The 21,426-nt window shown below is 56.9% G+C and overlaps 1 protein-coding gene across 3 annotated transcripts in view; it reads right to left on the minus strand.

Moving 5' to 3' along the window:
• The window catches only part of Myom2 (myomesin 2), a 58,468-nt gene that overhangs the window by 35,860 nt on the left and 1,182 nt on the right, over nt 1-21,426 (minus strand). For 2 of the 3 annotated variants that reach the window (XM_023702636.1, XM_004642532.2), the window contains exons 2-9: nt 15,980-16,096; nt 14,782-14,913; nt 10,113-10,251; nt 9,875-10,032; nt 8,892-8,984; nt 2,664-2,752; nt 2,537-2,587; nt 637-801 (exon numbers count right to left, since the gene is read on the minus strand). In XM_023702636.1, the coding sequence (XP_023558404.1) occupies nt 637-801; nt 2,537-2,587; nt 2,664-2,752; nt 8,892-8,984; nt 9,875-10,032; nt 10,113-10,251; nt 14,782-14,913; nt 15,980-16,086 (934 nt within the window). In that variant the 5' untranslated portion in view covers nt 16,087-16,096. Of the gene's footprint in view, nt 1-636; nt 802-2,536; nt 2,588-2,663; nt 2,753-8,891; nt 8,985-9,874; nt 10,033-10,112; nt 10,252-14,781; nt 14,914-15,265; nt 15,377-15,979; nt 16,097-21,426 lie in introns of those variants that run through there. The other variant, XM_023702637.1, reaches the window with a different exon arrangement.

Genomic DNA, 21,426 nt, shown 5'->3' on the forward strand with positions numbered 1-21,426 from the left:
TGTGTGCTGTGTGTGCACTCCGTGTATGCGTGCTCAGTGTGTGTGTGCTCTGTGTGTGTATAGCCTGTGTGTGCTGTGTGTGCACTCCGTGTATGTGTGCTCAGTGTGTGTGTGCTCTGTGTGTGCACTCCGTGTATGTGTGTTCCGTGTGTTCTGTGTATGTGTGATCTGCATGTGTGCTCTGTATTTGCTGCGTTCATGTTCTGTGTGTGTGCTCTGTGCATGTGTGTATTATCTGTGTGTGCTCTATGTGTATACTCTGAGTGTATGTTCTACGTGTATGTGCCCTGTGTGTGCTCTGTGTGCACGCACTCTGTGTGTGTGTGCTCTGTGTGCTGTGTGTGTGCCCCGTGTGAGCTCTAGGGGGCTGGGAGGCCCCTGTATTTAACAAGATGAAGAAGGGCAGAGGGTGGGGCGCCCCAGTGGTGCCAGGATCTCTGTAACGGGCCAGTGAGTGGGGGGCTCCCCACCATCCTCTCCAGGGTCCTCCTGGCTGGCATCCAAGGTCAGCTGCAAGGTCAACCCAACCCGAAGCTCACTAGTGAGGTGGAGGTGAGGGCAGTGTTCCAAGAGGCCTCCTGCCCAAATGACCACGGGGACCCTGGTCTGCGGCCGCAAGCGTGTCGTCCCACTCACCGTCCCGGTACCACTCGGCCCGTGGCTGCACTCGCTTCAGGTCTGGCGTCACCAGCATGGTGCACTTGAGCGTCAAGGTCTCACCCTCTCTCCTGAAGGTGACGCCGAATTTCTCCAGAAACTGCACATTGAAGTGGGTGTAGGGGATCACAGAGGACAGGGGCACTGCGGGCAGGGCATGCGGTAGTCAGCATCAAGGGCCAAGCTCTGTGCACGCACACGCACACACATATACACACACAGAGTACATACACAGACAGCACACACAGAGCACACACAAAGAGCATACACACAGAGCATACACACACCACACAGAGCTGAGCCCCCCAGCCATCACTTGAGAGTGTGGCGTGTCACCCTTTGCTCTAAGCCTCCCATCCACACTTAGACCAGGAGGCAAGACACGTCACTAGGGGCCAGCTGGGCAAGGACACAGCGAGGGTGAGCCCTGGCCTGGGAACAGTCTGTGACCCCCCTCCTGGGCCAGATGCGTCCTTGGGAAGTCACGTCGACCAACCCGGCGACCACGGAGCCCACCCTTCAGAATAAATTGTGGTCACTCATCAGTTAGGCGCCCACTGTCCCAGAGGGACAGCCAGGTTCCTCTCAGGTCCAGCAGGGAGGGGAGGGTATGTCCAGAAGAAAACCAACTCTACGTCTGGCACTGGAAACCAAAATCTAGGACTACACAGGCAAGCAGGAACACATGGGGAGCGTCCCAGACACTCCACCGACCTCGGACAGGGAGAAGGTTGGCGGTGAGTTCCTGGACTAGGAGAGAGTACAGTTCTTCAGAAATATCTGAAGCTGAACTGTACACTGAACAAGGGTCAGTTTGTGTTGCAGAGATCTAACTTTGATTTTTGAAAGAAACTTTAGTGAAATGCAGAAGATCCGCATTAGTTAGAAATAGGTGGTGCAGACGTGGCCCGCTATCACCATGGCAACAGTGACAGTACGTGTGTTGTGACTACGAGAAATAACCCAAGGTTCTACTTGGATAAAATTATAGTAAGTAGAAGAAACCCAAGCAGGGGTAGCAGGCCCCACCCCTTGGGCGAGCAGGGACACTGCCGCCCTCCAGCTCCTGTGAGCGCAGGTCCTCCAGCGTCAGCTAGAGCTCCTCCCACAGGCCTCTGGTGAAGGCCCACCATGTGATAAAGTACGCGCAGAGGGGATCAGGGGATCAGACGTGGTCCCTGCTGTGCTCAGCAGTCTGCAGCATGGCGCAGCCCCAGCCTGCAGTTCCTCGCTTACCGGCCCTTGGTGCATCACACGGGAGTCCCCACAGAGCCTCTCGGCAGGAAGGACCCTTTCAGAACCCAAGGTCAGCCCTAAATCTCGTCCCCAACCTGTAATCAAGCCCCAGAGCCTGGTTTGGGGCAGACCTGGTGCCCTCCTCAAAGCTTCTGGCCCCTGAGCCCCTGCTTGGGCTGGGAGCATGAGCCAGCCAGCCCGGGACAGCAGCCTTGCAGGTCACCACAGGGGCCAAGGACGCCCACGGCAGGGAAACTGTCGGGCCCCGGGTGAGGGCCAACTCTAGCCACCGCTCACTCTATCAGTGACAAGGGACTTTCCAGGGAGGGGAGGAAGTCCCCTGACCTGAGGCAGGGCGTCATGAGGCCTTTGAGTCAAGGGTTGATTTCCCTTCTCTGTTCTGAGTTAGAGATGTCAAGTCACCCCGGGAGTGACATCATCCACGTCTAAAAACGAACCCTTGTTGTTGAGTAGCTCAGGAGCAAGCTCTCCTCACTCCAACACTAGCCAGAAAAACCTCGAGGAGCTTCCAGATGGAAGTGTTACAAAATATCCGGCCCCAGACAGTAATATCTTTAATAGTGTGTCATGCCACTAGACACCTTTCTGGACTTAAGAAAACAACCCCTCAAGGTGCACTTACACCTGATCGGGAGTCCCACGGAGTGGAAGGGCTCCTCGTCCCCGCGGAACCCTGCAGGACAACAGGTGGACGTGGTGAGAGGCAGCCGGCCGCCGGGCTCTCCCCAGCCGCCCAAAGCCCTACGCACTTTTCACCACCACCGCGGCGTTGGTCGACACCTGCCCGTGGATGTTTGTTGCCACCGCTGAGTATGTGGCCGTGTCGTCGAAGTTTGCCCTTGGAGAGAAGCAAGACAACATCAGTGAGCAGCTCTGGGGATGGCAGAGCTCTGATGTTGAGCAAGCTTTCCTGGAAAGCATACAGCCTAACTCAGATGGTCCAAGCGTGAGTGATATGCTTCTGAACAATGTGCTCGTGGACAATGCCAGCTGTGGACAATGTTAGCTGTGGACAATGTGCTTGTGGACAATGCTAGCTGTGGACAATGTTAGCTGTGGACAATGTGCTTGTGGACAATGCTAGCTGTGGACAATGTACTTGTGAACAATGTCAGCTGGTGGACAATGTTAGCTTGTGGACAGTGCGCTTGTGGACAATGTCAGCTTGTAGACAATATGCTTGTGGACAATTCTGGCTTGTGGACAGTGTGCTTGTGGACAATGCCAGCTGTGCTGGGAGAGGCAGCATGTGAGATATTAAGTCCAGACTCAGGGAGCAGGGAATCCTAGACCTCGGCCAGACTTTGGCCTTGAGAAAGAAAAGGTGCAAGCACTTGCGGGCCCATCCCGGCCATTTCCCTATGGCAGCAGCTTCTGCAGATTTTCTTGTGGCTTGGTGGTTTGGTGACCAACACCCCCAGCAGAGTTGCCCATGCCAGGAACAAGGGATCACCACAGAGAAGCCCAGGCCTGCCGGGCCCCAGAGCCCTGCTGTGCCCAAGGTGGCCTAAGAGCAGCGCGGGGCTGGAGTCCTTTCCCCAGCCGTGTTGCATGCCTGCCAGACAGGCCATGCCTGTGACACTCCTGTCACCCTGAGTGGGCCCCAGGCAGGAGCCAGAGCTGTGTCCACGAGAGCAAGCAGTGGCTGGGGTGACCCCAGTGGGCAAGCAGAGCCCCCTCAATCTCACTAGGGCCCCACCTCAGGGAGCCCACGTCCTGAGCCCCAATGCCCAACCCCCAAGTAGAAGGAGCCACGGATGTTCTGCAGGGGACCCAGGAGGCCAAGGCTGCCTGCTTCCTGGTAGCCTCTCTGCTAAGCAACACCACAGGGAGCTCCTAACTAGGGAGGAAGTAAAAGAACCCTGAAAGTCCCACTTCCGAGATCAGAAAAGGCTTTCCCGAGGCTGTAAGAAGCCAAAGCCCTGAGACAAAACTCATTCTGAGGATGTCATTCCTATTATTTATTGTCTCTTTCTCCAGAAGCTGAAGATATTTCTTTGACTAAGATATTCAGCCTCTCCAATATAGGCAAGAGAAGTTTCAGAAAACTGTGCTTTCTGCTGGGACTACCTCTTGCCCTCCTGGAAGCTCAGCTTTCACGAGAGTGTGTGTGTGCGTATGTGCACAAATGCGTGTGTGTGCGCACACTGAGGACTGAGCCCAGGCCTTCACACCATTGTGTCTTTTATTTTGAGTTGAAGTCTCACTAAGTAGCCAAGTCTCCCAGGCTGGGTGCATACTTGTGACCCTCGTGCACCAGCCTCCCTGAGTGCTGGGATTAGTTGGGCACCATCAAGCCTGACTTGGGCAGTGCCTCCTCCTCCCCACGCCCTTGCCCAGGAGCGAGCATGGGCAGCCAGGCAGCCCAGACTCCCACATGCTGTGCACCATCTCCAGGCTGCTTTGCAGGAGGTCAACACTACCGGGAACCACTCTGCTGTGGGACTTCTGGGCACTGCAGGTGCCCCCCAGGAGCAGGATGCAGGCACCCCACCCCAGGGCCAGGGTGGCAGCAGTACCTCACTAACATGCCAAGATGCGGATGCCTTCCTGTTGCCCCTGCTAGCCTCTGGGGTGCCCCTCTCCTGGGCCCAGCCCAGCTTTCTCCACAGCACCCCCAGCCCGAAACAGTACCAAGGTGTGCGGTGGGTGCAGAGACGCCACAAGCCCAGCTGGAAGTCCAGAAAGCCAGAGCACGTGGGAGGACAAGGTTCGCCCAGCTGTACCAGCCACTCTCCGGACCTATGGGCCGGCAGGGTTCCCCAAGGCACAGACCAGGCTTTGGTGTAATGAGCTGGGAGCCCAAGCCACCCTGATCCAACATGGAGCAGAGGGGGCAGGTCCCCGCAGGAGTCGCAGGAGGCGGCTGGCCAGCTGGCCCAGGCTGCCTGGCTGGGGGGTCACCTGACCACACTCTGAGTGGGGAGAGGACAGTGGCCAAGGGCACCCCACACCCCAGAGCGCCATCCGCAGACCACAGGGTAGCGTGCCCAGGCTGCACAGACCTGACCGTGCAGCACCCATTCCAACCCTTCTAGGCAACTTTCGGCTAACAGGTTCCAAGCTGTGCTCCAGAGTTTTCTAACAAGTCTCTCTCCTTCGCTGCTCCTTTCTGCCCCAGTTTGTATTCTGACCATTTTTAAGCCACAGTAAGTCTGTACTCAAAGGCACATGCACGTGTTGCACATCAAAGCCTAGTGACACGACCTCATACAGCCTTGTGTTTTGGGCCTAGAGCGAGGTGCTGCCTCCTCTGCTCAGCTGGCGGCCTGAGCTGTCACGGCAAGATCTGCTCCTATTTGCAGATATTTCTCCTTGTAAATCAGAATCCTGCCCAGCAATAGACAGTGGGAAAAGAGTCCGCAGGGCAGGTGGGGGTGAGGCTGTAAGGCCCACAGGAGTCGCCTGGAGGTGTCCTGCCTGCCCACCCGTTCGTGCATCCCTCCGTCTGTTAGGTCCGGCTGCATGCTCCCATCTGCTGACCCATGGTACCACTGCATGCTCCCATCTGCTGACCCATGGTACCACGTTGCTTCCCCTTCAGAGCCCTGTGGCACTTCTGCTCAGCCCCTGCAGGCCCCAGGGTGACTGATGACTAATCAAGGCAATGTACTTGAAGCCTGTTGGGACTTGGAGCAGGATGTTGACTGTAGATAGCATCCACTGAAATCCTTGAGCTGAATTTCCAGGCCAGAACATTCCCTCCATGTGCCTAGGGCCTGTGGCTGCCGGGCGCAGGGGGATGGGGCTGGTCACCATGGAGACCAGAGGGTGTGCCTGTGGCAGCCAGGGCCCTGAGGTGAAGCACAGCCGCCTGACACATTAGCGCTGCTCAGCCCAGAACTATCCCATTAGCACAGTGCGTGCAGCCAGGGGCACAGGCAGGAAACCCAGCCCAGGCCACAGCCATGAAGGCCATAGTCCCAGGGTGGAAGTGGGATAGAATGTCCACTCTGCTTCCTTTAATCTCATGACTTTTACATTTTTCCTTGGTGAGAGCTGTGCTGCAAAAGCCACATGGAAACAGGAATACATAGGTGACATAACTGCAGAGGCTCACGTCTGGTGAGGGAGCAGAGGAATGGTGGGGGGCATGGAAGCAGCTGTCACCCCTTGGCAGCCACAGGGGATGGGGGCACACCATCCCACCAGGCGTGTCCTCGCAGCCGCGACCCCACGCCCCACAGCCGAGGGGATGCCACCTCACACCACCCTGGAGACCCAGTCCTGCTCCCTCCAAGGCCACCCAGGAGAAGGCGCTGAGCAGCCTGGGCCTGGCCCCAGCCTCAGCTTCCTACTGCAGGAGCACACTGGCACTCGGCTCTTCCTGCACCTTGTCCCAGCATGGACAGCTTTCTCGGGCTCTGTTCTTTTTTTTTTGTTGTTGTTGTTGTTGTTCTTTTTTTGTTTTTAATGTATTTGGTACCTGGGCCTACAGGGTCTACAGGGTCTCACTACATAGAATGGACTCATAGTGATTCTCCTGTTTTCAGCCTCCCAAGCACTGGGATTACAGGCACACAGCACCACACCCGGTCTCAGTCACAGTCTCAGCACACCCCAGAGTGGGGCCAGCACAGCACGCTGGGGATCGAACCCTGGCCGCAGCACTCTGCATAAGCAGGTGCTTTAATCTGCTGAGCTGTCTGGCCGGCCCGCGGTCTCTGTTCCTATGGGCTTCCACAGGGACACGTTTGGCCTCCATGTGAAGTAGCCCCAACCCAATCCCATCTAGAATTAATGCTATTTCATGATTAAAAGATGGGTAGACAACCCAGCAAGGTGCCCAGTAGTTGGCACAGCACCTGGAATTTAAAGTAAATCAAAATACAAGCATCAGGCTGGAGGTATAGCTCAGCGGACTAAGCACTTGCTTATGTAAGTGCAGGGGCCAGAGTTCGATCCCTGGCACCCCATGCCACACCGGCCGCGCCCCAGGCACGCTGAGCCAGAATGGAGTCTGAGAGTGGTGGCACATGCCTGTAACCCCAGCACTAGGGAGGCAGAAATCAGGAAGATCACTACAGGTCCGAGCTGCAAATAAAACCCTGCACCAAAAAAAAAAAAAAAAAAAAAAAAAAAATCTTTAAAAATAAAAATAAAAAAATACAAACATCAAAGTCCAAAAATAAAGTACAAGAAAAGTTGAGTCTCAGGAGCACCCTGCCAGGATCCAGGGCTGGCAGGGCTGCTAACGTGGTGTCTAACCCAGCTATAAAAATGTGATAGCAATATTAAAATATCTTGAAGAAACGCAACCCACATTCCGACTCCTCAGAGGAGATCCAACGAGCATACGCAATAGCACCAACGGCAAGCTTCTGCTCAGTAGCTCAGAGGGTGGGCCTGCTTTTTAGCACTTTAAGAAACTCCTGCGGGGCCAAAGAGCCTTCCCAGGCACACACGTCCTCCCTGACAGAGGCAGGAGCCCGTCCAGAGCCAGAGCCAGAGCCGGCAGGGGCAGGGAGAGCACACATTCCAGCCCTGCACAGGCTGGGGTCGGGTGGCGCCGAGCTCAGCACTTCAGAGTGAGCCCTGAGACCAGCCAGCGGCTGCGGCTCCCCGTGTGCTTTTCCTGAAGAATGCGAACATTTCCTCTGCCAGAAATGTCCCAGCTGGAATCAGGAGCCTGGGGATGCATGGGGCTTGGGAGTGGGCTCTGCACTTGCGCGTGTGTGCCACCCCCAGCCTGCAGCGGTCTCCCCACTGTTAACCAGCTTCGGTCATCGTGGCTGGCCAAAGCCCACACTACTCCCAAGGGACAGCCTGGTGCTGCCAGCGTCGGGCGGCTGTGACTTCTCCGCTTAGGAAAAGGAGCCACGGATCTGCTCCCCTCCGCTTCTGATGCCCCAATGTCCCCGGCTGGCCTGGGGCCCCATTTCTTTCTCCCAGCAGCTCCTGCACCTCTCAGAGCCCATCAGAGCTCCTAACTGCTGCACCCCTTCTGCTCCAGCCCAGCACCCCCAGTCTTGCCCCGGTGACACTGACCGGTGATGTGCTCCTGCAAAGGTCAGCCCTGGCCCCACCTCACACCTCTGCCTGTGGCCAGGCCTGGCCCTCGCCCAGGTGGGGCACCGTGTGCCCTGCTCAGGTGGCGATGTCCCTCTGCTATCCAGAGCTGCACCCAGCACATGGTGTCCCAGGGAAGGGGTTGCCTGGTGGGCTTCTAGGGAAAGCAGCTTTGCCTGTGGGACCAGGCTGAGCATGGGCGGCCTCATCTCCCCAAGGCTCCTGTGGGAGTGCGGGCTCCAGCTGAGGAGAGCCTGCTGAGAGTGGGCAGGCCAGAAGGCTGGGGTGGGGCAGGTCTTGTGGGAGGGGGCAGGCCAGGGGTGGGTGGGGCACTGGGCAGAGGCTCCACCCACACAGGGAGCGGGGAGGTGAGGGCCTGAGCTAGGCAGGGGCTCTCGAGGTGAACAGGCACCAGATCTGCCCGCCCACACCTGAGCTGAGGCCTGGACCTCTCCAGGTGGTGTCCGTCATCTGGCCCCTAGGCAGGGACCAACCAAGTCCCCACTGCGGACCCCACACGGTGGCACCTGGAGCTGCCCAGCTCCTCCTTACAGAGCTTGGGCTTCTCTCTGTGACCAGCGTGGCCTAGCAGCCAGGTACGCAGTTGCCTTTCCAGGGAGAGGGGCAGAGGGAGGTTGCCGTTGCAAGCCCATGCCTGTGTCTGTGTGTCCGTGTCTGTGTCCATGTCTGTGTCAAGCCATGTGTCCCCGTGTCTCTGTGTCACTGTGTCTGTGTGTGTCTGTGTGTCCATGTCTGCCTCGTCAAGGGCGGCTTCAGCCGCCCAGGCTGTACCTGATGCTACTGGCCGTCCCCACCCTTCTCAGGAGTCCCGCCCTCTGCCAACAGCAGGGTTACCCAGACTCCCTTCCCGCACATCAGCTCACACCAGGGAACAACCTGCTGGAGCTCTCTGGCTTGATGTCTGGTTTCCACAGACTCTGAACGCTCACACATGCCCACGTCCTCACCTGTTGATCTGCAGGGTGTGCACTCCATACCTGCTCTCAATGAGGTACTTGCCGGGCTCACCTGCCTGGCAGATCAGGCTGCCGTCCTTGTACCTGGGGAGGGAGACAATGTATCTGGGCCGGGCAGTGCCCCTGTCCCCGTGGTGTCCCTACCTCCTGCCACCCTAAGCTGCTGACCACTCCGCACCAGCCTCCCATTCTTTCCACCAAGCGCAGACAGGAGCCAGTGGGATATTCTGGCTGCACTCTCTGAGGCTGAGGCAGGGCAGGCCTTGGGGCCACCCTGGGAAGCCCTTGGCCTTCAGAGGACCCAGGCAGGCTCTGCGTGATGCTACCAAAAGTCCCGAGCTGGCCCATGTCTTTGAAAAGGCACAGCAGCTCTGGCTGGTCCCAGCAGGCCTGTGGGCCTGCAGTGTCCTGTGGGCCTGGGCCATGGGAGGGTTCTGCCACCCCACTGTAGCAGCACTCGGCTTCCTGGGCCTGTGGGCAGCACCAGCGCTGCTGAGGGCCCAGGCCTGAGGCCTCCGATCACAGACACCTGGTGCAGGACGGATGCTGACCAAGCAGGGTCCCTGGCCCTGAGATGGCTTCCTGCACCACCCCAGCTCCTCCCCAGGCATCAAGCAGATACGCAGCGCAGCTCCAAGCCCGCCTGGGGCTGTGTGAGCTGGCAGGGCCAGATGCCAGGCGTGGCACTGGGCTCTCTGGGAACCGACTTCCACAGAAGGTGCACTGAGAACTCGGCCCGATCAGTGTCAGTCAAGTTAAAGTGCCAGCAGATTATGAGTGGGTTCCGTGAACTGTGTGTGGGGACCTGAGGCTTTCACACTGAGCCACGTCCCCACAGGGTCTTGCTGAATCCCTAACTTGTGCAGGCTGGATTGGAGCTTGCAGGCCTGCTCCTTGGCTTCCCAAGTTCCCATGCGTGGCAGCCCGCAGAGCAGGTGTAGGATCTGTGTCCTGCTGTCCCACCGTCCACTCACCACTGCACCACAGGTGCAGGGAAGCCCTGCACGGTGAAGCACAGCCTCACGGACATCTTCTCCCAGACCGTGTGTGACCGCAGCCGCACCAGGATCTCGGGGGCCCGGCTCATGCGCTCCTCGAACACGTGCCTGCTCCAAGCCATCTGGTCCTCCACCTGGCCACCAAGGCATAAGAAGCGGGCGGTCAGGGCGCTGCCACCGCCTGGGGACCCTGGCTCTGTGCTTGGGTTCCTACCGTCTGCTGCAGGGCATACTTGTCCAGCGTGCTGCGCGTGTGAGACCGGGCCGTCTGCACATCCTGCTCCAGCTGTGCCAGTTCGCTGAGGAACCGCTGCCGCTTGGCCTCACCATAGGCTGCCTCCAGGGACCTGTACCTGGGAGCCAAGGCCAGTCAGGCTGGAGCATTGGGCAAACCGGATGGCTCCAGGGCCCACACAGGCTCCAGAGTCCCAAGGTGCAAGAAGAGGCAAGAGAGAGGCACTTCCACGTCCTCCACACTTGATCCAAGAGAGCACTCGGGGCTGGGGCAGCACGCGAGAAGAGGAGAAGGTGCCAGGCTGAGCAGCAGCAGGCGGGAAGCTCCTGCGCTGTGGCCCTGACAGGGCAGTTGCGAGGCCGCCAGGCCTCAGAGCCTGCAGTAGGAGCTGCGACTCCAGACTCCGCAGCCAGCTCAGGAGCAGCAGAGGGCGTGGCTCCCGTCTGCCTCTCCTTCCGGTATGTGGGATGCACACGCCAGAGCTGCTGCACAGACAGCAGCAGGGCCCTCTGGGGTTCTAAGTAGAGGATGCAGCTGCCTCTAGGTGCCGCCAGGCTACAGATGCGCCAGGGTCTGCTGTGACCCAACTGAGAATTTAAGGACATGAGGAGCCCACTGTGCTCCATGTCCCCGGGGAGGGGGTGGCTCCCGAGTGGGTCTGGGAAGGTGTCTCAGTTGCTGGGATAAATAGCACCCCAAATGAAGGGAGAAAAGGTTATTTAGCTCCTCCAACTCGGGCCTGCTCCAGGCCATCTGGTCCTCCACCTGGCCACCAAACTAGAGAGAAGTGTCCCTCGAGGGCACGTGTCCGTGTCACCTTCCTCACACAGCTGCACACTTCTGCAAAGCTGTCCCAACCCCCCACTTTGCACCCCAGAGCTACTGGAGGTTTCAGTCCATGCTCCACTGTCTCTACGGCAGAGCAGCACATGGCAGCGGCCAAGAGCAGAGAGCAAGGCGAGTAGCAGCGGCTCAGGCAGCCAGCCAGCTCTCTCCCCTCCTCACGTTGTAATGCAGATTACCTGCCCAGGGCAGGTGCAGCACCCACACCCACAGCAATCGACCAGAACTCCAGAAGCTGCCCCATGGCAGCATGAGGCTTTGGGGGGACACCTAGACATAAACCATAACAGGTGGAAATGAAGCCTTTAACAGAGGCAAGGAAGAAATGCAACTGTGTTCTAGAATAGCAGGAAGCTGAAGACGACCCTCTAGGCAGGGGCACGGGCCTCTCCATGGCCACATTCTTGGACCTCAGGACTGCACCAACTCCAGGGGCCAGACTGTAGAAAGAGGCAGGGTGCTCCAAGGCCACCCCACCTGCAGCGCCCATGGTGCCGCCTGCGACCTGCCAGGGATCCCGTCCCCTCGAGGACACGTGTCTCTGTCACCTTCCTTACAGAGATGCACCCTTCTGCAAAGCTGTCCTGACCCCTCACGTTGTTCCCCAGAGCTCATTTCTCTATGACCTCTGTGAGTAAGAAAGCAAGGAGATGGTATGGTGGTGCAGGCCTGTAATCTCAGTACTTTGGAGGCTGAAAACAGGATGATCACTATCAATCTGATCTGTGTAATGAGACCTTGTAATAAATTTTAAAAAAAGAAAGCAAGGGCAGCCCCTCTCTGCTCTGTGGCCCCCATAGCACACCCCACAGTGAGTCCCACCACATACTCACTGCTCGGCGACATGGGAGGACCTTGGTAAGCAGCAGGCAGGGATGGGTGTACGGCATGGCCTGGGAAGAGGGGGCAGCAGGACACAGCCTGGGCACCCCAGGCCTGCACCCCCAGAGGCCACCCCCAGGCTCACCCATGCTACAAAGCTAGTAGTCGGAGCCAGAGCACCCCAGCACTGGGAGCCCAGAGAGCAAAAACTGCCTGGGGCAGTGGCACTGATTCAACCAGAGCCCTGGCCAGGCCCACCCTGCGGGACTACGAAAGACCTGGCCTGGGGAAGCTTGAGATCAACACTCCGAGCAACGTGTCTGCGCTGTTGCACAGAAAGAAACCTGGAGGAACCAAAACTCTCAGCCTCCACACCAGCAAGCCTGCTGCCGCAGCCCACCTGCTCCTCCAGCCCCTCCTCCCACTGGGAAGCTCCCTTCACACCCGGCCCCTGCATCTGCCTGGTGGTGCTCCGCACCAGGAGCAACACACAAGGCCTCTGCATTCCACAGCACATCTCAGCCCACAGTCTCCTGACACCATGTCCTCCCGCAAGGAGCATGAGCTACACTCGTGTGCAGCTACCTACATGCGTCAGCCAGGCCAGCGTGTAACTCTGGATCCTGACCGGGTGAGAGAGGATGCCCGCTTGCTTCCCCTTTCCCCCGGGTGGCTGGTGTGCAGGACTTGGGGACACCTGGCCTGAGCTGCTGGCCGCACCAGCCCTCCTCCCGCCTTTGTCCATTGAGCAACCAGGGGAACAAAGGGTCTTTCACCAGCACACTGTCCAGCTCAAGGGGCCAGAAGTCAGTAGGCTCCTGTGTTTGCTGCACCTGATCCCAGGTCTGGGCTCCCTCCCAGCCACCAGCACCACTGGGCCCTGATTCTGAGTGGGAACCAGTGTCCAGCTAAGCTCCCCACCCGTATCCAGGCATCAGGGACATGTCTCTGCCACTCAGCCACCAGCCCATGGACTGCCCCATGCAAATCTCACAGTCCCTGGCACGTAGGCTCCCAGTGCCAACCACTGGTGGGCAAGGCTCAGGAAGGCCTGGCTTGTGCTGAAGCCCAGGCAGGCAGCAGGGAACAGTGACATCTGTTCAGTGGCTCTGACAGAGGAGCCACGGTTTCTATTTTGCAAGAGACCCTTTGCCCAGGATGTGAGCCAGCTCTGCCGCAGATGTGAATAGGGACTCACCAGAGTACACAGGCATCTGATGGGGCCTCCACATGCACCCTCGAAGAACATGAAGGGGCCCTCCCAACCCAGCACACAGTGACGAGTGCAAGGTGCCCTGGGCCTGAAGCAGCCCAAGAACCTACAGCAGGGGATGGGCAGTGGGCTGGGGGCATCATCCTGAGAACCAACTTGACCCCCGAAACTCACACCCAGACCCCAGGCCGATTACTACTGCAAGCCTGGCGTTGGGGAAGTTTCCGGTTCTCAGCAGCCAGGGCTATTGCAAGTCATCCTCGCTGAAACTGGGTGAGTTCCAGTAATGGCCACAGATATCTGCTGGCCATGGCCGACAGGGGTGGCAGCAGGCAGGGAGTCATGTGCCCTTGCCTGAGTCACACCAGGGACAATTGGTGGGAATAATAGGACAGGCTCTGCTCCCTGCAGTTAGCCCCAAACCTAAGTATCAGAAGATGCCTTTAAAACAACCTGTTCTTTAAAATCCAGGTTGTTTTAGGGTCTGCATTTTGAAGTGATTAGCGGCAAGTTTTCTATTCACAATAAAATGTAGTTCAATGGCAAATCTTGCCTACAACATTTATTTGTTTGTTTATCTATTTATTTATTTATTTATTTGGTACAGGATCTCGCAGCTACACAGCTTGGACTCATAGTGATCCTCCTAAGTCAGCCTCCCCAGCACTGGGATTATAGGTATGCACCACCATGCTTGGTCTGGGGGCCGAATCAAACCCAAGACCTTGCACTTGCCAGGCAGGCGTTTAGGTTCCAAGCTATCTCCCAAGCCCACCTAAGACATTTAAAAGATAATTCAAAGCAGACTAGATAGCTCAGTGGATTAAAGTGCCTGCTTAGGCAGATGCAGGGACTAGGGTTCGATCCCCAGCGTGCCGTGCCAGCCCTGCCCCCAAAGCACACTGAGATGGTGACTGAGACTGGGTGTGGTGGCACGTGCCTGTAATCCCAGCACTTGGAAGACTAAAAACAGGAGAATCACTATGGGTCTGATCTATGTAGTGAGACACTGTAGACCCTGAACTAAATACTGAAAAAAAGATAATTCGAGTTTGCTTTGAAATCAGGTTAATCTTTTCAGGAAAAAATGTTTTATTAAGTGGATTACTCTGTCATGATGCAGTTTTCGAAAGGAAACATGTTTGCCCAAGTTTCACTTTTCTTTCAGGTTTTACAGATTTAGAGAATTTTCTAGGAACAGTAGAAAGAGGTGGGGATGAGAACAAGAACATAGTCAGTGTTTAGCTGGCTCTTCCGAGAGCAGAGAAGCAGCAGCAGCAGCCCACATCAGCGGGAAAAACTGCAGGGCTGACGATTTCGCTAAGCCACCTCCTTCCCGTGACATCTCACCCTCCTGAGCTGACTCCACAGCAATGTAAAGTATGATGGTTTCTAGAACCCTCCACAGTCATGCGTTTTCCACAGGGACAACTGGCCAGGCCCTGGCCCACTCCAGGAAGGTGACCTTGTGGGGACACAGAGCCCGGGGCCACTGCTCCAGGAGGAAGTGCAGCCCTCGGCTCCAGCGGCTGGTGCTAGAGTCTGCCTGCGGGAAGCGGGGCTAGGCCACAAGCCTGGGGCTGCAGCCAGCTGAGCTAGGCATTAGTGGGGTGCTCTCCTCAGACCAAGGTGACAGAGCTAGGGAGCAGGACAAGGGGATGGGGTGCGCAGCAGGCTGGCCCTGTGTTCTCCGCACCCCCGCCCCCCAAAGTCTCCCAGCCCTACTGCGGTCACTGCTGGGTCAATGGCCAGAGCGACCACCATGGTTACCTGTGCTCATCCTCCTGTTCCTCTTCCCGCACGCTCACGCTTGCAGCCCTGGTCGAGGTCTGGCTGGACGCTCTCTGCGCAGATGACGTCTGTGTGAGAGACCTCTGGGTGGAGGACTGGGTGGACGCTCGCCTGGACCAACAGGGGAATGATGTGAGTGCCAGGAAGGTCCTGAGGGTCACCCTAACAGCACCACTCCCTGTCCATGCACCCCATCTGCCCCTGCCCACACACATGTGCACACACCACACCATTCACACATATGCCCTCACGCATGTACATGGATGGATGTAGGCATATGAACAGCAAGTATATGTTTATGCACATGTAAACATATGTATGCACACTACGTGGATACACAGGCCCACAGGCATGCACATACAAGTGCACATACACACACATGCTCCTCCTGCACACTGATATACACTGGTACACACCCATACGCACACATGCACACTCACACATGTATACCCCTGCCACGCACAAGCCCAGGCTCGCGTTCCGGTGCATCTTGCCCTCTTCGCCTGTACCAGGCTCCTGTTGTTGAGGTAGCCCCTGGGCTCCCACTGTCCCCTCCCTCCACAGCCACTGCCTAGCACTTAGCCTGGCTCACAGCCGCAATTAAATATATCCCGAGGGACGGAACCTCCCTGCACTGCTGGGAGGAGCCACAAGTGTTTGGCTGTGTTTGTTGCAAGGACGACAACTAAGTAAGAGTGCCACAAGTGCCTCTAAATATAGGGTGCTGGGGACATGTGGCAGGCGCCTTCCGCCGAGCATGCCTGGCCCAGAGGTCTCGTCCCTTCTCACTGATGGCCTCCCAATCAGCCCATTAAGGCCCCAGACGTGCCGGGCCGCAGCAGCAGTGTGGGACTCCAGGGCCGCACCTGCTATCCAGGTGGCGAGGCTGCTCTGATGCCAGCTTTCCTTCCCCTTCACGCTGCCCCCGCAGCCTTGCCCTCCTCTGTGCCCCATGGCTTTCCTTCTCACTGCCCTTCACTTTGGCTGACTTTCTAGATCCTGATGCCGGACATACGTGAGGAAGAGGAGATCAGTGAGCTCTACTGAGGATCCTGGCTCAGGACCAACCAGGGGCCACAGCCAGGCCTGCAGGACCTGCAGGACACCTCAAGGGCCCGGAGGGACGGGACAGACCCAAACCAGAATGCAAGGAGTCTGATCGCTGGTGTCAACTTACTTTTTGGAAGCGTATTCATCCAGAAGGTACCTGGTTTGAATGTTGTGGTACGACTGGTCAAAGTGCCTGTGTCTCTTTTGGTAGAAGGGCAGGGCCACCAGGGACATGCTGAAGGCTCTGGAGACAGAAGGAGGCCGGGTGACATTCTCGCACGCGGAGGCACCCCGGGCCACCTCCAGATTCACACAGGCAGCACTGCAGAGGGGAAACCAATTCCAAGGGAAAAGCCCACTGGAGGACACGGAGCTGAAAGAAAGATTACACAGGTGGGACCCGTCCCAGGCTAGGAGCAGGAAGCACGCCACCTGCCCAGGACACAAGTGCGTTGCTGTGGACTTCGGTACAAGCTCTGGACTGAGCAGCATTTCCACGAACTGTGAACCAAACACTTACAGAATGCCGAGTATGCCGAGGGCCACGTGAGAGCCAACATTACTAGGGATGCTAAAAATAATGAAAGCAGATTAGAAAAGTAAACAGGCACCTGGAATACAGGAGGAGGAATGATAAAGCCAGAGGTGAGGGAGGTGGCAAATACGCTGGGAGAGGAGGGCCGCAGAGGCCCAGGCGGCAGCTGACACTGCAGGCAGTGTGGTGGGCAGTGGGCAGGGCACGCAGAGGCCTTCTGTGCTCTGCACTCGGGGACTGGCCCACTTGGGGGAGCCAGGGCCTTGTGGCCCACCCACCTCCTCGGATCCCATCAGAGAGAAGCCAGCCTTCAACACAGGGTGGGTGCCAGCCCTGACCGGGGCTCTGTGGTCAGTGTCCCCAGGCCTGACCACCTCCCCATGGGTCTTCCGTGCTTCAGAACAATCTGCTCTGGTCTGAGTAAGGACAGCCCAGGGGCCTCCCTCATGCGGCAGCAGGGATGGTCACCCAGCAGAGGAGCGGTTCAGGGTCCTCTCGGGGTCATCCCTACTTCTGCTATCCCAGCAGCTCAGCCCCTTGGGAATGTGTCAGGTCACCTGGCAAGGTACGCCCCACATTTCCTCCAGACCTTGCCCTCCTAGGGCCTCAGGATGCAGAGCCTAGAGACCCTTTCTCACCAGGCAGAAGAAAAGCACAGCACCCACAGTCCTCGGGCTCCTGCTGCTGGGCTGTCGTGTATGACCACACTCACAGTGTCAGTCTCCTCTGAAACTCACCTCCTCATCCAATTGCCTCCTGTGCATAGGGCCCAGCATGCACTTGGTGATAAACACCTCTCGGGATGTGGCACCTCGTGGGGTGAAGCAGAACGCCCTCCAGGTGCCATCAACCCCAGATGTGTGAAGGAGGAGGCAGAGGCTGAGTACCCTAGCTCACGGCTGAGGGATCTGGGATCCAGTGGACCCAAACACCATGGAGTGGCCCTAGCCCAGCTCTGAAATGCCGGGTCAACTTTACAAGGCTTATGTGAGGTTCAGAACAGCCACAACAGCAGCCACTAGCCACCTTGTTCACAGTCACTGTCACACCAGATGCTGTAGAGTGGAGGAATCTGAAAAAATCTACTTGTGGGAAAGACATCCTGCTGTCAGAAAGGCAGAACTGATGTGTTCCAAATGTCTATTCTTCCAAAACTGACACACAGATTCAACGCACCGGTCAGAATACCCACAGCATTCCTCACAAGTCTAGAGAAACAATCCTAAAATTCTTGTGGAACTGGAAAAGACCCAGAACAGCAAAAGCAATCCCAGGCAGTGAGAGCAGAGCAGGAGGCGCAGCGACTCCAGATTTGAACTTCTACCACAAAGCCACTCTGATAAAAGCAGCATGGAACGGGCACAAAACCAGACCTATATAAAGATCAAGGGAACAGAATAGAGGAAGCAGAAACAACTCCAGCACGTTTGGCCACCCGATCATCGACAAAGGAGCCAAGAAACATAATCGAAAGAAAAGGTGGAGTCTTTAATAAATGGCGACCGGAAAACCTGCTGGCCCTATGCAGATTAAACCTGGACACGTATCTCTCTCCAGGAACTAAACCAAAATCACAATGAATAGCAGGCCTGAACGTCAAACAAAAACACTTAATCTACAGGAAGATAGAACCAGCAGGACTCTTGAAGGCACAGGCATGGACAAGGACTTTCCGAGTAGAACCCCAGCTGCACAAGAAGTAACACCATGGAGCAAGAACTGGGACCAGACGAAGTTAAAAAGCATCTGCACAATGAAAGGAGCAACAAACCTATAAAATGGGAAGTTGAGCCTATTCCCATGACAGATGCCTAATATACTATATAAATAAAGAACCCAAAAAATTAGACCTCCCTAATGAAAGACCTCATCAAGAAATGGGCAGCTGAATAGACACTTCTCAGAAGAAATACAAATGCCCAATAAGTATATGAAAAAATGTGTATTATCACTGGCCATCCAAGAAATAAGAATTACAACTCCGCTAAGATTCTATTTTACTCCAGAAAAAAGTGCCCGTCACGAAGAAATCAAATAACAAGCCTGGCAAGGCTGGAGGAAGAGCAGGAGTATGTCCACATTGTCCGTGGCGCTGTCAGCTACTGCTGCCGCTATGGACATCAATTTGCAAGGCCTCAAGAAGCTAAAGCTAGGAATTCTGCTCAGCTCAGCTATTCCTCCTCTAGGAACCTTCCGGAAAGAGTTAAAATTGTCCTTAACAGCGATCCACGCACACCCAGGCTTGCAACAGCACAGCCCATAGTAGCTAAGTCTTGGAAGTGACCCAAACGTCCAGCAGCAGATGACTGGATCAAGAAAACAGGGTGTTTGCACAAGTGGAGAACTGCTCCGCCATGAAACAGTAAACTCCAGGCATCGGCAAGCACAGGGATGCACTTTGAGACCGCAACGTGAAGTGAAGGGCCAGCCAGACAGCTCAGCAGACTAAAGCGCCTACTTAGGCAGAGCACAGTGACTGGGGTTCAGTCCCTGGGGTGTCACACCGGCCCCGCCCCTGGGGTGCTATGAGATGGCGGTTGAGACTGGGCGTGGTGGCACGCGCCTGTAATCCAGAGCTTGGGAGGCTGTAAACGGAGGATCACTATGAATCTTGTCTACAGAGTGAGACCCCGTAGACCCTGTCCTAAATACAGAAAAAATGTGCAGTGAAGCATACCAGACACACGAGCTTAAATAGTTGATAGTCTCTCTTGTGTTAGAAATGCAAAATCTAAGTAAAGAAAAATATAGAAGATGATAGAAGCAGGAAGATTGATATTTTTCAAGTGAGAAAGCAGCCAAGAGATGAAGGGAGGGGTCAGGAAAAGGGATGAAAACAGTGGTCTTCACGTAACTCAGACACCTACCGATAAAAGTAAAAAGTGAAAAGAAATCTACGTATCACTCCCTCATGTGAGACTTCACACTGCGTCCCAGCAGAGTCTTCCGCAGAGCCCAGGGGTCTCCAAGGCGTGTTTCTGTCTGATGTCTCTGGATGTCCACGTTGCTGGGGACTAGACCCATGCGGCCGGGGCACTTCGCTTCTGACACAGGCTCCCAATACTTCATGCTGAGCTATGTGGATGGAGGTAAGGGACACCCACCAGAGGAGTGCAGCATCACATGTCTGCCCTGTCCGTCTGCGTGGCCTTGGTCACAGGGAGCAGGGGCCCCCCGAGGGGTGTCGCTCGTGGCCGGGCCTGTGATCCTGCTCGGGAAGTGAGTGGCTTCGCAGTGCAGCCCCGTGACCAGAGCTCTCAGGCTGGCCTCGAACGCCCTGACTGGCACTCCTGGAAGTCAGCTCTAGAACCCCACTGACAAGCCTGACCTGCAAGGCGCCAGGAGCCTGTAGCCCCTTCCAGGGCAGAAGTGGGTGTTTCGCAGCAATGGGCAAGGTATGTGGGTCACTCGCATGTGTTTCTGTGCCCCTCAACTGCCACCTCAGAGCACGGCGACAGCGCACGCCAGCAGGCAGCCCACAGAGCCCTCTGCTCACTGAATGGGAACACTCAGCCCCAGCAGAGCCGGAGCAGTGGCTACTTCCCAGTACAGTCACCTGCTCAGTGGACTCCTGCTGCCAGGAGCACTCCCTGCCACCTGGAGCACCAGCTACCTGTCCACACCTCCGCTGGGAGCCAGCGGAGGTCAGGGGTGTGTCCTGGAGCCCTGGCCTGCTTGTGACCTTGGCTCCCCGCCTCCTGGAACCTGTACCTGGGTCTGGTCCACCCAGACGTGCGTCCCCTGAGCATGCTCTGCCACCATCGCCTGCTCCTCCCCCCACCAGGAGGGGCTTTTCTAGCCTTTCCGGAACCTTCTGAAAGCACGTCCCCGCTGGCTACACCCCGAGGAAGCTGAATCGCTGCAGCACACGGCACACCAGGAAGCCTGGGTGTCCCTGTACTCTACCTAGAAAGCTGCTTTCCTTTCCAAGAAATCTATCTCAGATGTGCTAATCCCACATGCAGGGACCCCAAAACATAAGGAACAGCCTCTCCTCAAAGGGCAGGCTGTGAGGAAGGCCCTGGGCTCAAGATGGTGGAGAGGTTTGGCCACCCAGGATCCAGAGACACAGGACCCCCGCCACCCCAGGCCTCCACTAGCTGGCCTTCCCCCCAGCAGACCATCGCGCAGCCGCCCCAGGTCCCAAGGTTGAGGAAGGCACCCCACCCGGTCCTGAGCCGGGGAGAGCAGGCGCCACGGGCCCTGTGGCGCTCCCTGCCTCATTCCAGCATGGGGCCACACCCAGGGCTCCGGACACATTTGGGAACTTTGACACCACCCTGAAACAGGAGCCTCTTCTGCAGAGAGGGCCGCCTGTATGCTGTGTCCTCACCACGTCCCTCCTCGGAGAGCCACAAGGACTTTGCTTTTGTGTCCACAAGCATGACTGTCACTTGTAAAGATGGTTCAAATTCAAAGCATTTACTTCACTCAGTGAAAGAAAAAGCTGCTTGTACAACTCAGATGTCCAAGCGGACAGACGCCTGGCCCAGGAGCCAGCCAGGAGAGGCAGGGCGGGCTGGCACAGAGCGGGCCCAGCTGTGCCCTGGAATCTGCTCTGCCCAGAGGTCTTTCCAAGTGACTTACCACTAGAGTAACCACTGACCCCAAAATAACCACGGCCCAGAAGGAGTCTTAGGGTCGGCTAAGAACGGCTCATGTCTAATCCCTGGCCACTGAGTTCCCAGCTCACCCCGTAACCTTGGAGAGCTGGGACCAGCGCAATTGGGGTTCAGCCTTGTTCCAGGGAAGCCTGACTCATTTCTCCCTGATGCCACAGTGTGGAACCTGGCTAGGAACCGATGGCACAGCCCCCCGCCCAGACAGGGACCCGGCATGGCCCCAGATGGAGAACTGAGCAGCAGCTGTCAAAATCCCTAAGGCCGTCTGGAACTGTGCCTGCGTGGGCCCCCCGACTGACGAAACACTGGGTACAGGTGAGGGGCCCCGATTTCTTGCAGTCTCTTGCAAGTCCCTGCAAACATGACATCCTCACCTTCTTCAGAGCATGTGGCATCCACCCCGCACTTCACCCACTA

This window comes from Octodon degus, unplaced genomic scaffold, assembly GCF_000260255.1.
Source record: "Octodon degus isolate 3935 unplaced genomic scaffold, OctDeg1.0 scaffold00155, whole genome shotgun sequence".
Classification (NCBI taxonomy): domain Eukaryota; kingdom Metazoa; phylum Chordata; class Mammalia; order Rodentia; family Octodontidae; genus Octodon; species Octodon degus.